The 15,754-nt window shown below is 47.6% G+C and overlaps 1 protein-coding gene across 2 annotated transcripts in view; it reads right to left on the reverse strand.

Annotated features, from left to right (window-relative positions):
* The window catches only part of LOC126531456 (uncharacterized), a 227,145-nt gene that overhangs the window by 36,075 nt on the left and 175,316 nt on the right, over positions 1–15,754 (reverse strand). For both annotated transcript variants that reach the window (XM_072288438.1, XM_072288439.1), the window contains exon 2: positions 5,450–5,530. In XM_072288438.1, the coding sequence (XP_072144539.1) occupies positions 5,450–5,530 (81 nt within the window). The remainder of the gene's footprint in view (positions 1–5,449; positions 5,531–15,754) is intronic.

The raw sequence follows: 15,754 nt of genomic DNA on the forward strand, positions 1-15,754 counted from the left end.
CAGAAAAATTTTGTGAGGAAGAAACCGATGCCGGTAACGAATTCCAATCTTGCACTGTTCTAGGGAAAAAAAAACTTAGTTCAGTCATTCTCCAAAATACCCGACGCGGTTGCTCGGTCGCTGTGGTATCCTGGTGCTGAACACGAGTTCGTAGGATCGAATTCGAGCGGCACCGCTGTACGCGCTCCGCTATACCTTGGTGGAACATGGTTATAACGGCGCGATTTGAGGACATGACAAAGAAAGAATGCACACAGGACAGTCGCCGAACTTCAACTGACATGTGTGCATTATTTCTTTGTCCTGTCCTCAAATCGCGCCGTTATAACCATGTTCCACCAAGCAAGCAACCAACTAATCCATCTAAGTCTGTTAATCGCCTTGCTACCGTTGCACCTGTGCTTTTCTGCACCAAGGAGACAGACGTTTCATACTTAGCACGTTTAGAGAACAAGCAAATTGAGCAAATGTGACAGCATACCTCGAGATAAATCCCAGCTCTTATCAAGCTGAGAAACAAGGAAAATTATTAGTAGAACCGGCATTATTTACTTACTGCCAATAGAAGAACAGATGATCATTTAGAAGTACGTTAAATGAATCAAAAAGAACTCCGAAATAAACGCAGGGGCAACTGTCGCCAAGTAAGGCTGATAGCGCCAACCGGAGTAAAGTCCTACAATTTGGTGTACTCCACACTGCCGCTTGCAAAGCAAGAGACTAGCAAAAGATTATCCCCGACACAGCCTACTTGCTTTCCAATGACCCGGCATTCTAGCTACAGCTTACGTGAGCCAGTCAACGAGTATGGTCGTGCGAGACCAGGCGTTCTTTTGCCTCGCGTCGGCTCAGTCTCGTGCGCCGGCACCAAACCTCATGGCTTCCACCAATTTGTCTACAATTTTTTTCTGACCTACTCATTATTCCATAAAAGGGAGCGTTTGCAGCTTTTTAAGAGTTTAATACATTTTATTTCTATGAGCCTTATTCGTTTCTCTCTCTCTCTCTCTCTCTCTGTGTGTGTGTGTGTGTGCGTGTGCGTGTGCGTGTGCGTGTGTGTGTGTGTGTGTGTGTGTGTGTGTGTGTGTGTGTCTGTGTGTGTGTGTGTGTGTATGTGCGTGTGTGTGTATGTGCGTGTGTGTGTGTGTGTGTGTGTGTGTGTGTGTGTGTGTGTGTGTGTGTGTGTGTGTGTGTGTGTGTGTGCGCGCGCGCGTGCGTGCGTGCGCCTTCTCATGTTTTACCGTAATTATGTGGGGCAGCATACCAGGCGTTCGCTAGGGTAACCTTTTCTAATAAACAAGGTGAGTCTGCGAGAAGATGAATTAATGCCACTGCAAGACAGACTTTTGGAGCACCAAGATAGCATTATGATTCAATCGGCCCTTTTCTTTAACCTATCTGTATTGAGACTCTAGGCCCCATGGGCTTCAAAACGAGAGAAGGCTCACGACGCTCTTCGATGCGCCGGTCAATTCGCATCTGCATTCAGGTAATCTATCGTCAACGCTCGAGGCCCACGCAAGGAACCCAAGCAAAAAGAAAAAATGAAAAAGGGCACATTGGCAAACTGGCGCTTTTGCGATGTGAACACTCAGATGGCTCAAATTCTGACAACGTATCAAAAGGGGCACATGGGAAAAAAAATCTGAGTCATTATGGGCATGGGCCAATTTCGCATCATGGCGTAGCAACTCACGCGTTCCTACAAGGGGCGAAGCACTTTATGAAGATCATTTCTGCATAATCAGTCAGCAATGTATTTCCAACGTTAGGTGTTCTAATATCAGCGTATATGTGCTCATAAGGTATGCCTCCGACGAAAAACTAGGTGAGGTCCTCGTGTTTAAATTGGCGCCATATTCTTTTTTTTTCACGTGAACCCTCCCCGAAAGCAAGCGCAACCTATTCTTATGACGCAAAGGTCGGGCCAGAGATGGAGGGACAAAAATTACTAAATGCGCAATAAGCCCTCGTTTGCTCCTGTGCGCAGGCTGCCACCATCCACGCCGATGTGGTGCCAGAGCCTTTAACAAAGGAGGCATACAACACACAGGAACGCGATGACAATCTCTGATGAGATAAGGATAAGGCAAGGGCGCCGGAAGCAGCAGTTGGAACGGTTGCTGCACGAAGGGTTTTATATCGAGTGGCATGCATCATTGTACAAAGCGAATGCGGTGACTACTGCGCCGCAGTTTATCTCTAAGACAACACCATTGAATGCTCAAACTTTCTATTACCGTGTTTATTCCGTTAAAATAGCAGCATATCTTCCCCTTCAATCATCACGGATATAAAAAAATAAAATAAATATAAAGGCCCGGTTAGATCTGACTAAATATGGTATTGCATTGTTGCTGGTTTTATTGCACTTCCGATCTACACGAGAGACTGACTGTTTGCAAACAGTCAACATAACTTCGTGCGATCGTGCAATACATGGCACGCTTTCAGCGGAAGTGAAAAGGGACGCTGCACTCATCGCGTAAGATGTGCACGGAGGGAGGCATGGTTGCACTCGTACGCTGGCAACAGCCGTGAGGCGAGAAACAAACAGAACGCGAGAACGAGCACTCCCGTGCAATGCGCATTGCACGTGCACGTTGCAATCGATGAGCGGCGACCGTTGAGAGTAGCGTGGGAGCGATTCGGTGGAGGCGGGAGTGGAGGGGGGATTACGATGAAGGGTATGATGCTACGGATCGGATGCGGATTCTTGGAGGCGGGAGTCACAGGTCCCGTGGTTTAGTTGACTCAACCTGAAGCATCGCACCCATATTTCTGTCGCACGGGGTGCCGAACGCCTTCAACGGAGATAGTGCCGCTCGAGGGTGTTATCGGCACGTGGCTTTGGGTCAAGCCGGTACCAGTTGGAGTTTCCGCGTACATTGCATCATGTGTTGACACAGCGGTCACGTCAAAGATGTCTTGAGCGTTAGCCCATCGCCAAGAGAATTGATCTCAGCGTTGCCTCCGGAAGCTAAAGGCGCTGTCCAGGATGTACTACGCAACATTGTTCAGTACAATCGTCATCGGTTTCTCTTGAGCAATGCCTTTCTTAGACCGCAAGCTATGTTGCCTCATTGAAGAGCAGCCTACGTGCGGCATAATTCCGTCGTCATTGCCATTTTATAACTTGAACATCACCAATACCCTAAACATCAACCTGAACAATGAACATCGCCCTCACAGGAACAAGTAGCTCATAAAATGCACCGCGCAAGTTCAATTGCTTTGTTCCACCTGCGAACTGATACGAATGCCACAGCAAACCTTGTCGGGACATTGCATAACAACTGCAGCTCGAGAATGAAGTTGCCATTGAGGCGCGAGAGCCAGCCGCGAGCTACCCGACCGAGCATCTCAGCTATCTTGAAGCCTTTGACTCCACCGTCCCTCTGTTCATCCATCTTCAGAGTATATAGCCTTGTTATAATTTACTCTTTGCGACGCTGCGACGTGGCACAACCCAATCTAGTGGCTCCTGAAGTTATACAATAGCAGAAAGAACAGAAGAGTGCGCTTAAAGCACGAGTGGGCATTTCCCGGTAGCCAAAATAAAGCTGACTCTAAATATTCTTTTCTTAGCTAAATATGCTTCGTCTACGTCGGCTTTGTTCATTCCAAAACTACCCTCTTTAATTGGTTTCTTTTGTTCATCTATGTGTTGTGCTTTCGGGAGAAACTATTACTCAAGAAACTACCAATAGTTACTCCAGCAACACTGTTGGACATAGTCTGACCGACGCCATGCTTCGCCGGTCGCGCCTATTGTACGGCATGCCAGTTCGCCGACAGGATTTGTCTACAGTACGGGCTCCGCCGGCTGAAAATTCGTTTAAGGTGAATCGCCGCGTTTCGCGCGTCACTTCGTGGTCGCGTGACTGCAGGTGTTCCACTTGTCGAGTTCCCACCCCCCGTCTTGATTTATCTTGTGTTTGCGCTCTTCTATTCTGTGCGTTCGCGCACGAGATGCCCAGTGGACAAGTAGCCCGATACCTCACTTGCGCCAGACGGTCTCTTCTTCACGCACCTCCTCTATTTTTAAAACGGCCTGCAGCGGTCAGCCAGAGAGCGGTGGACGCCGGCCAATGACACTGGACGACTCTATCTCCGCCAACTGCCGACTGGACGCGCTTTCGAAGCCAGACAAACACGAGCGCACGTGCTAGGCCGCGTGTTCCGTCGACGTTGCTTTGGGCCGCAGTCGCGTTCTTCCTCAGCCTAGCGGCTGACGAAGGCACCAACATCAGCCGCCACCGAAGATAAAAGCGAAGGAGAAAAGAAGAGGAAAGAAAGCGACACGGACAAAAAAATCCGCAAAGAGCCTGGCTCTGCCAAAAGAACATCTTCAGCGTCCTCTGTAGCGTTCTCCAACACGAGATAGCGAGCGTTCGATCGCGGAAGTAGCGGCAATCTGGGTGTAAATAAAGGTGTTCACGCCACGCAAGGACAGACAATGCAGATCGTATAGTGTTTGCTTTACTTCTTGTGAGGCACTGACGTCAGATGAAAAAAAAAAAAGAAAGAACTGATTGGTCGCATGCACGCACGTTGACAACAATCTAACGCCGATTGTGTTGCAGTTTAGTTAGGCGTAATTAACTGGCGGGACGTACACAGTCAAGTTTAAGCTCGGACGCTGCCAAGTTCAATTTCCTTATTCAAATACATGTCGAACGCATAGCCAGCTTCATTAGACAAACCGCTATACCGATTTGAGGGTAATTTGTGGCATATTAAGACAGAAAGCTCAATTGCACTGACTATAGGCAGTATAACATTAAGACATGATTTTACAAAAATTGCTGAAAACCGCTGTGCCGAGAAATTGAAGCACATAGTCCGCAAGTTCGTAACATTAGAACTAAAAAAAATATATCGCGCTTCTCCAAGCTGTTTATGCATTTCAAGTGGACATATTAAATTGTCAGGTGATAGATTACAGCTTTGAGAAATTATTGCAATGTTTACAAGGCTTTTTCAAAAAAATCCTCCTCACAAACTAGTGGCGTAGTTCAGAGCAGTGTGTCAACGCATAATTCTTGACCGTTTCAGATGCCTGGATAGCCGTTGTTTACAATATGTTGAATGCGTATTTCATTTACAATGCGTGTACTGTTAGGAAAAACGTTGCACGGCGCATCATGCAGATTACAGTGCTCTCAGTACGTGCAGCCCTGCAGAGCAACTTCAGAAAACTTAAATGTACATGTTAAAGCTGAAAATTAATTACTCGCTCTCACGCATTCCCAAGGTCTTCGCACGTGTGAACTTTCTGCAAAAATGCACAGTTCAATTCCAATTTTTTTGTAAGCAGTTCAATTTAAATTTTTGTGAGCAGTTTCTGACAAAATGCGCTTTGAAGAAGGGCTTATAGCATACAGGGGTATGGGATAGGGGTGAATAAGGATGATTAAATGAATGAAAATAGATTTGCTGATCCTACCGCAGCTTCTCCTTCGCACTGTCTTTGATGCCGTTCCTCTGACGTCAACAGCAGCGGCAGTGACATTTTGCACCTTGTCCTCTGCGTATTTAAATTCCCAGACAAACGTCAGTTGATTTTAATCATAATGTATAGTCACGAAGTATGGAAAAACGAAGATGGACGCTGGCCTAAAGCTTCTGTAGATGTTTCTTGGTTGTTTAAAGAGACAACAAAGAAGACGACGAAGTGTCTTTTGATACAGCGCTGTTCTTTCTAGCTCCGCCTTATTTCTGTGAAAACCTAAGTTCATCCGCTGGTCTTCGCTCCCTGCTCGGTCGTAATGGAAGTGGACGACCCCGCACGTCTGCCGGCGATGGCGGCGTCAGCGGCGGCCGCCTCCAGGAAGCGGATCGGTCAGCAGAGCGACACCGACAGCGAGGACACCCATGTCTACTCTCTCAGCAGTGAGGACACTTCCGATGACGACTTCCAGCTTGTGCAGAGCCGCAGAGCGAAGAGAAGGAACACCAGGACGTCCTCATCGTCAAGCACGCAAACAGTGAGACAGCCGCAGAGGCCAGACGCCAATACCATCATATTTGTGCCCCTGCTTCCCAACGTCAACATGAGGCTACTTAACAGGCAATCTGTGTCGATGTCACTGGAAGCCCTGGTGCCAAACGAAATATCGGACATTCGAATGAACACCCGAAAAAATCTTCTGGCGGTTGATGTCCAGCATGCGGCTGCTTTGACCACTCTACGCAGCGTAACGGACCTCGATGGCATTCAGGTGCGCTCTTACATCCCTCTGGGATCTGACGTAGTCACCGGTGTTATCTACGACGTAGACGTTGCTATCCTTAATAACGACTTGCCGATTCTTATCAAGCCAGCCAATGATGAGGTCATCGTTGATGTTAAGCGGCTAGGCAGTTCACGCTGCGTGAAAATAGCATTCAAGGGTAAATATATACCCTCGCATGTTAAGGTGGGACACTTCAGACATGCAGTGCGACCTTTCATTGCGAAACCTCTTCAGTGCCGCAAATGCATGAAACTGGGACACGTGAGCAGCGTCTGCGAAAATCAGGCAGCATGCCCCCGCTGCGGAGAGCCCCACGCTGCAGATAAATGTGGCGCGACTGTAGTGAAGTGTTCCAACTGCGGAGGATCACATGAAGCTTCATCGAAGAAATGCCCACATATTAAGAAGGAAATGGCCATCTTGAAAGAGATGGCGAGAGATCATTCATCTCATCGCGAAGCCGCCGAAAAAATCAGGAAGCGACGTTCACGTCGCCGGCGCTCCTCAAGGAAGGCTCCTCAAGGAAGGCGCATGCCACTTCCTACAACACCACCTCCTCCTCCACCGCCCAGGCCAGACAATGTGGACAGGACCGCGAAGAACAAGTCCACTGAGAAGACCACGTCTGCCGAATCTTGGCCGGCTCTACCGAAACGACAACATTCACCAACAGACACACAGCAAGCTTTCGCTGGACAACCCCCGACGTCTACTGTCGGCGATTTGTGCGACCACGACAGGCAGGTGGCTGATATGCTGCAATCGCTAATTAATACAATGCGCATTATACTGAACAAGCTGCAAACACCAGCAGCTCGAAGCGCTCTGCAAATACTGGATGCACTAAATCCAGTGCTTGCTAGCATCGTTTAAGCATCATGGCTCGATCAATAGTCCCCTTCCGCACTGAACTTAAAAGTGCGTCGATCTTTCAATGGAATGTCAGGGGTCTAAGGACCCGTATATCAGACTTTCGCCAATTCATTTTCACACATCGCTTCCCCATACTGGTCATTTGCGAACCAAATACATCAACTCCACTCAGACTGTCCGGTTATGAATCTTTCGTCTCGTCCACATGCGGTGCGAGCACGAAAGTGATAATCTACATCCGCACGGACTTAACATATGTCGCTAATGCGATAGAGCCTCATGACGACAACCAATATGTCTGCGTAAATGTCCAAAAGAAGAATGTGTCATTTACACTAATTGGAGCCTACATATCCCCAGCGGGTCACTTTGACGGTGAACGACTAAAGAAAATATTAAAAATGAACAGTGGCCCCTGGGTTATCACAGGTGATTTCAACGCGCATCACCAGCTATGGGGAAGCACTAAAATTGACTCCAAAGGCAGGAGCCTTGCCTCCTTTGCTGCCGACCATGATTTGTGCTGCGTGAATGACGGCAGCCCTACATTTCTGCGAGGCACGACCTACAGTAGCTGCTTGGATTTAACTTTGATGTCAAGGCGCTTTGCCTCGAGCGTCCAATGGTTTACAGACATAGAAATACATGGAAGCGACCATATTCCAACATACATAAAGATTAGAGGAGTTGAGCAACGCTCCTCTACTGCCTTGCGTACAGTTGATTGGTCAAAATTTCAGAAGGATATGGATGACACATGTCAGGAAGGCCTCTCACACACTATCGAAGAAGCAATCGCAGAAGCATTGAAAACATCCATCTGCTCGCTTCCAAGGTCAACAAGGCGAACAGACTTGGACATGGAACTGGAGAGGCTGCGTGCAGCACGCCGACAAGCGGAGAGGAGGTATCGGCGCACGAAGTCCGTCTTGGATCTGAGGGCTTCACGACGCATACAAAAGAAAGTCCAGCGTCGCATGGATAAATTGGAAGATAAGAGATGGAAAGCATTCTGTCAGTCGCTTGATCCCCGCAAGTCGCTCTCGCACATATGGAGAACGGTTAGGGGTCTTCGCTCATCTCCGCATCAAAGGAAGCCCTTCGCTGCTCTGGCCCTCTACCAACTCCGCTCGGAACTTCAAGTGGCTGAAGAGTTCTGTGCACGGGTTGCTGGGTCCGTGGCCATCATTACTGACGTAGCATTGAATGACATCCCTGAGGCACGTGTACCAGAAATGAACGTGCTATTTTCACTCGAAGAACTCGATGCTGCGTTGGCGACCTGCCGGCGTTCTTCGTCACCAGGACCTGATGGCATCACGTATGCTGCCCTATGCCACCTTGGACATGACGCACGTGATGAGCTGCTCAACTACTACAATGAATCTTGGCAGAACGGCGCCGTTCCTAAACAATGGAAATTGAGTCGCTTGATCCCCATTCTGAAACCTGGAAAGTCTCCGCTTGAGATCTCATCATATCGTCCGATTGCGCTTTCGAGCTGCGTCGGCAAAGTGATGGAAAGAATGATTCTTGCTCGATTGGAATGGTACCTAGAACGATTCAACATCTATCCGGACGCCATGACAGGTTTTCGTCGAGGTCGCACGTCCATCGACAACGTCATTGACATCGTAACATGGGTCCAAAATCAAAAAAGCCTCAAGCGCCTATCTGCGGCACTTTTTCTGGATATAAAAGGAGCATACGACAACGTCGCCCACGAGGCCATACTAAACTCACTTGAGGCTGTTGGAGTTGGTGGCCGGATGTATCAATGGATTCGGGACTATTTGACTGAGAGGCGTTTTTTCTTACAGACCGAAGACGGCCCAACTTCAGAACATTCCATCTGCCGTGGTGTGCCGCAGGGTGGAGTGTTGAGCCCTATTTTGTTCAACCTCGTCCTGGTAGGACTAGCGGATTACCTACCGCAGACAGTACATGTCTCAATATACGCCGACGACATTTGCATCTGGGCCTCTGCGGTGACTCGCCCTCAGCTAAGAGCCAGGCTTCAGCGGGCGGCAACCATGACGGCTTCTTATCTCCGAGAGCAAGGCCTCAGTGTGTCTACTGAAAAGTGCGCATTACTTGGTTTTACGCGGAAACAAATGTCATCGTATCCTGTTACGATCAATGGTCAAGCTGTACTCTATGTTAAGACGCATCGCTTTCTGGGCGTCATCATTGACCGCAACCTCTCATGGAGCCCTCACTGCGTCTATCTGAAGAAGAAGCTAGTCGCCATTGCTCAGGTCTTCCGATTTCTATGCGGGAAAAACTGGGGTACACCAGTCCATTCTATGTTGCAGCTGTACAGGGTTTTGTTTCTCGGGCTCCTTCGTTACAGCCTACCAGTATTGTCAAATGCATGCAAGACGAACTTTCGCGCCTTGGAGAGCATACAAGGTCAAGCCCTACGCACGTGTTTAGGGCTGCCTAGGTGCACCTCAACAGCAGCGACAATCGCCATCGCAGGAGACCATACAATCCAGACACATGTAGCTGTCGACTCTCTCAGAGCGCACATTCGCCATCTGTCAAGGATCCCCGACCATCATTTGGCCTCCCTACCAGCCGAGAGACCTCAAGCGACCTTTTCACGAGTTATTAGCGCTCATCATGAGTACATACCGGCATCATTTACACCGGCGGCGACGCCTTCCTCTCCCCTGTGGTGCCTGCGACAGCCTCAAGTGAATTTTGCTATTCCTGGAATTACAAAAAAGTCCAATCATCCATCGCCGGCTCTGAAGCAACTTACACTCATATTACTGCACCAGACGTATCATGACCGCATACATATATATACCGATGGTTCCACCTCACCTACCAGCTCAACTGCCGCATTCGTCGTTCCAGCCAAGAACGTTACAGTTAAATTCAAATTGTCGCACACGACTACATCTACATCGGCAGAACTTGCAGCTCTCCATGCCGCTATGATGTACATCACCGAAGAGCCTACAGAGAAATGGGTCGTATTTTGTGACTGAAAGGCAGCCCTTCACAGCATCAAGTCCGCATTACGTCCCAGAACTTACGAGCAAATGACATCTGAAATCAGGGAACTGCACCACCATGCTCTGGAAAGTGGACACCACATTATATTTCAGTGGATTCCTGCTCACTGTGGCATCGTCGGCAACAACCTAGCTGACAAGGCTGCCCGGTGTGCCCACGAAGATACCAAGACGCGTCCAACACCTTTGGCGAGGTCGGACGCTGCCAGAGAACTTCGCCAACTTGCGCGTAAGAAGTCCCAAGATCTCTGGATTTCAAGTGGCCTAAATTGCAGATTACGTAAACTGGACCCCACGCTACGGCTACAACTGCCATCTAGCCTTCCCCGCGGCGAAGCAACCTTGTTGTGTCGCTTGTGGCTGGGAGTGGCGTTCACGAACGCATACTCCTACCGTATGGGAATGGCCGAGAGCCCGATGTGCGACTCCTGTGGGTGCGAGGAGACCATCGAGCACCTATTGTGTACCTGCCCTCGCTACGATGTCCAACGCCTCTCTCTGCGGGCAACTTTACGCAGACTGGACTCGAGATGTTTCACCGAGTCAAAGATACTCGGACCGTGGCCACACCCGTCACTAGCTCGAAAAGCGATTCGTGCACTAGTGCGGTACTTGAAGTGCACGGGCTTAACAGACCGTTTATAGTGTCCTTGTGTATGGTGTCGCTCCCACACGTACTCAGTGCTTCCTCTCTCCCTTTCTTCCTCTTTCTATTCCCCTTTCCTCCACCCCCAGTGTAGGGTAGCAAACCGGATGCTGTTCTGGTTGACCTCCCTGCCTTTCCTACCCTTGTTTTCTCTCTCTCTCTCTTGGTTGTTTTTGGTTGAATTGAATTCTGGGGTTGTTAAAACCACAATTTGATTATGAGGTATGTCGTAGTGGAGACTAGGGATTAATTTTGACCACCGGGGGATCTATAACGTGGCCCTAATGCACGGGACCATGGACGTTTTTGCATTTCGCCCCTATAGAAATGCGGCCGCCGCGGCCGGGATTTGATCCCGCGACCTCCTGCTTAGCTGCGCAACACCGTAGCCACTAAGCCACCGTGGCGGGTACTTTGTTGTTTTTGGTCGTTTTGATGTAAAAAACACTAGTGAATCAAGTTAAAATCTAGCATTGCTGAAGAAGAGAGACAGAAAGAGAGGAACACAGAAATTTTCTAAATAACACAGGAGGAATCGATGGTTTGTTAGAAATAAATATTTCAATATTATTCGGCTGCCTTCAAAACGGCCCTTATGGCAAACTTTGTAATGAGCATTGAATTGGACTTTTAAAAGTTTCTTTATTGCAGTTTTCTATTTTGCGAACTAGAGAAAGAAAGCAGAGATAAGAACGTGAGAGACCGACATTAAGCTACACAGTCATGAAACGCGAATACAGTTATTCAATGTGCCATATATTAGTTAATATGAGGTGCAGAGTTTCTTGCCACACGTTCCTCACAGATACCGCATGATTCTCAAAGAACTGTGCAATTAATCGAAAACAATGTATTTTCCGCTTTGTTGTAATACAACTATACGTCATATGGCTCAGCCAGTGTCCGTTATAATATTTCTATTATCGCGGCACCACTGACGAAGCCTTTTTGAGTGCTTAAATTAAACAGCCCGCCATAACAGCCCGCTCTGCAAACTGCACGCTTTATGTAAGCTAAATGTACATTCTTGCTTCAAACAGCGTCACACGCCGGCGCTTTCTGACACGACGTCTGACACCCTCAGGCACAGGGACATTCATATCAGGGTGCGCGGAACCTTATGTAAAGCACCGGCTTGTAGAAGATACATGCTTATAATATGGCAAATGACACGCAACACCTGCTTGGCAAGTAATGCATCAGGAAGGCAGACAAACAAGGGGGAATTACATGCATGGGGACGTCATCGCTGCCATCAGCTGCTGGCGACTCTGCAAGGTCAAAAAACATTTTCACTGACCTCCAGTTAGCCTGCTCCATGTCGACTTACTCGAGAATATTGCTGCGAATTTTCTAATCTAACAGGTGGATCTCCGCGAACCTTGATAGTGTTTGCCGTCTACTGGCGCCCATTCCGTTACTCTGACAGACTACCTGATAGAACATTCTGGTAGATGACATGCACTCCTCCCCTACACATTACTTGGCCCGGCCCAACGTCACTTGTCCATTTTTTTTATTGTCATGACAAAATGGACATGTTGGCACTCGAATGCGGCGCCGGCTATCCTTGTCTCATGAATATTTAGCATTTTTCACATGTACTTCTATACACTTTGATACCGTTGTATACATGTAGTATGCACAAAACGTACTGCACATATATTTGACATATGTATATGTCGTAGTGTTTAAATGTATCCCAACTACCTACTTTGTACGTGTGTAACACACACTCTTCGACATACTAGTACAAACAACAGAACATCACAAAGAAATTCCAAATACAACACAGCGAACAAAACATCCTTACCGCTTAGCATACAAAGCGCCGAATAACAGTAAGAAATGAAACCCGCATTTCAACAAGACTGTTTTTAGAAAAGGTGTTTGTGGTCTAAGGATCAGAACTGGCGCCGAATTATGCCACTGTCCTCGAGTACGTTTTCTCCAAGGCAGTGAGACAGCACTGTTGCGTCGCATTTAAATCCTTCCTAATTTCCACTCGGATACTAGCTACCCACGCTTTCTCTCGCATGATCAGCAGAAATACGTCAGGGAAACAACAGGCTGTAGTTCTCAGTCAAAGAAGAGGTACAGGAAGTGGGAGATTATATATATAGAGATCGATAACACTTCTCCGGCCCACTGCAACCCCATCCTACACTCGGTCCTCCGACCCAATGCCCATCGCTCAAAGTACCGACAAGCGATGAAACCAAACTGTCACCCTGACTCGTCTGAAAAGCCATATCTCAAACGCCACGTAAAGCGAACCACGCGCGCCTGCGGGCTGAGCGAGCGAAACGCGAGACCTTCCACCGAGAGGCTCCGAGTTTGCCGTCTCCATGGCGTCGCGCGCACGCTCTTCGGCGCTGGCGCCAGGAACCCTTGAGTCGCAGTCCCATATCACCCCAACGCCGAGCTTCTGCTGCCTCGCCTCAACCCAATATGGCTCGTAATCTGGCGACTGTCGGCAGCCCCGCCCACGCCGCCGCCGGAAAGTCCCTGATTCTGTCAGGTCAATGTTTTTCCTCCGCACAAGCCTTTAACGCGCTCTCGAATGCTGCTGCGGCCTGGACGCGACGCCCGAGGTCGTAAAGGCTTGTTTGGCAACAAATGCGTGTTGGTTTGCTAATCTTTCAGATGCTCGCTATCATCTGCAGACACCAGGGGCAATGTGTGCGCTGTGCACTTTGCCCGTGGGTTAATATAGCAACACGTAAGAAAGCTTCGTGACAGTGATAGTAACTTGACGCGCTGTAGAGAGAGAGAGAGAGAGAGAGAGAGAGAGAGAGAGAGAGAGAGAAGAAGAAGAAGAAAGTACAAAGGCAGGAAAGTTAACCAGAACGGGAAATCCGGTTCGCTACTGTACACTGGGTTACGGGGGAGGGGGAGTTATTTATTTATTTATTTATTTATTTATTTATTTACTTATTTATTTATTTAACAATACTGTTGGCCGAAGGCCGTTACAGAGTGGTTGCAAGACAAACGAAACAACATAGCAGCGCTGCCGCAGTCTAGAACAGAACAAGTAAGGCATATACACAGGGAAAGGCATAATGCAAAGCAAGAAGCAGCAAAAACAAATTACAATAGGGTGGTATTAAATGTACCACAGCCGCTGGATTACAACCAGGAACATAAGTAAGACAAAGTACCATTATTAAAGTAGCAGCTATGTACTTCTAGCCGAAGTAAACAATTTTATTAGTGTGGTTTCAAATTTATTTAGACTGTCTACTGTTAGTGATTCATGTGGTAGCGCGTTCCGTTCCTCTATTGTTCTGGGCAAAAACGAGCGCTTATGTGCATCTATTCGTGCTGAAATGGGTTGAATTTGCTCTAGGTTGCTGCTTCGTACTGTTGGAGACAGACGCTGTTTTATGTACTGCTGTGTATTAAGGTTAAACCAGTTATGGCGAATCAGATAAAGAAATTTTAGTCTAGCTATCCTTCTGCGTTCTGAAAGTGGAGGTAGGTTGAGCTTCCTGAGCATTTCAGTTACGGAGTCGGCTGAACGATATTTTTACAAGATGAATCTTGCCGCCCTTCTTTGAAGTTTTTCAATTCTATCTACCAGGTTCTTTCTATACGAATCCCACACGACGCTCGCGTACTCTAATGTGGGATGAACAAGCGTTAAATATGCAGCTAATTTAGCTTGTTGAGGAGCAAGTTTTAACTTTCGCCTCAAGTACCACAGCTTTTTTTCAGCTGATGAGCATATGTTGTTCATGTGAGCTTTCAAGTTGAGGTAATATGGTAATTCCGAGGTGCTTAATGGGATTTTCGCGGCTTATGACTTACCATCTATCTCATAACCGAAGGAGTGTATACTTTTTTATGTTCTTGGTTACCATTATATACTTAGTCTTGCTGTAGTTTTCTTCATTTCCCGCTTATTGCACCAGTCAATAATTCTTTTTAATGCGGAGTTTAGGACGATCTGGAACATTGCGACTGGATACTGCGGTATACATTAAGCAGTCGTCCGCAAAAAGTCGAACTTTGATAACGGGGTTAATCTGGTCTGCAATGTCATTTATATAACTGAGAAAAAGGACAGGGCCCAGAACCGATCCCTGAGGGACTCCTGACGTTACAGGAAACACTCCGGATGTCACAGCATTCACTTCCACAAACTGTGTTTTTACTAAATATGATTGAATCCATTTGACAATGTTAATGTTAACGCCAAGACTAAGCAGTTTTACTAGAACTTCTGGGTGTGGAACGCGGTCGAACGCTTTTGAGAAATCGAGACAAACAGCATCTAACTGAACCTTTCTCGTTAAGCACGCTTGAAAAATCATGTATGGTTTCGGTGAACTGGGTAACCGTTGAGGTTATCCAAGTCACCACACACAGTTAGAACGATAAGAAGAAAATCGGGAAAAGAAAGGATAGGCACAAGGATCAACGCCGATCACGATCACCACACACCATCACAGTACATGCTCCCGTGCAGCACAATGCGGTACAGTACTTCAAACTACAACCGCTTGTACAGGTTTGTTGTTCTTAAAAACGGTGGCAGTGCCGCCGTCACCCTCTGATGCGATGGCTTATAAGGTCAGCATTGCAAAATGGTTCGCTTTTATAATTGGCCTAAAAGCGAGCTAGCGCCGTTGCGAACGATTGTCTCTGTATGCATGCGGCACTGTAAGTTGCCAATATGATAAACACTGACACTTGTGCGAAACTTGTTTTCATTTCTCACTCGACAACTTCAAGTGCGACAATTTACTTGCAAGTCATGCGTAACCTTTTTGGCCTTGAGCAAATATAACCGACAGAAAGCTTCGTGACGAAGCAAGTCTCCCAGCAAAACGGCTCATACTCGACGAACAGTCTTAGCTGTCAAAGTACCATTCGGTGAAGGCATTTCATATTCACTCGCGGCAGCAAAAGCAACATTACTACTATTTACAGGAAGCGAGATAGGAGTGATTGCGTTATAGTTT

This window comes from Dermacentor andersoni, chromosome 5, assembly GCF_023375885.2.
Source record: "Dermacentor andersoni chromosome 5, qqDerAnde1_hic_scaffold, whole genome shotgun sequence".
NCBI classification, from domain to species: Eukaryota; Metazoa; Arthropoda; class Arachnida; order Ixodida; family Ixodidae; genus Dermacentor; species Dermacentor andersoni.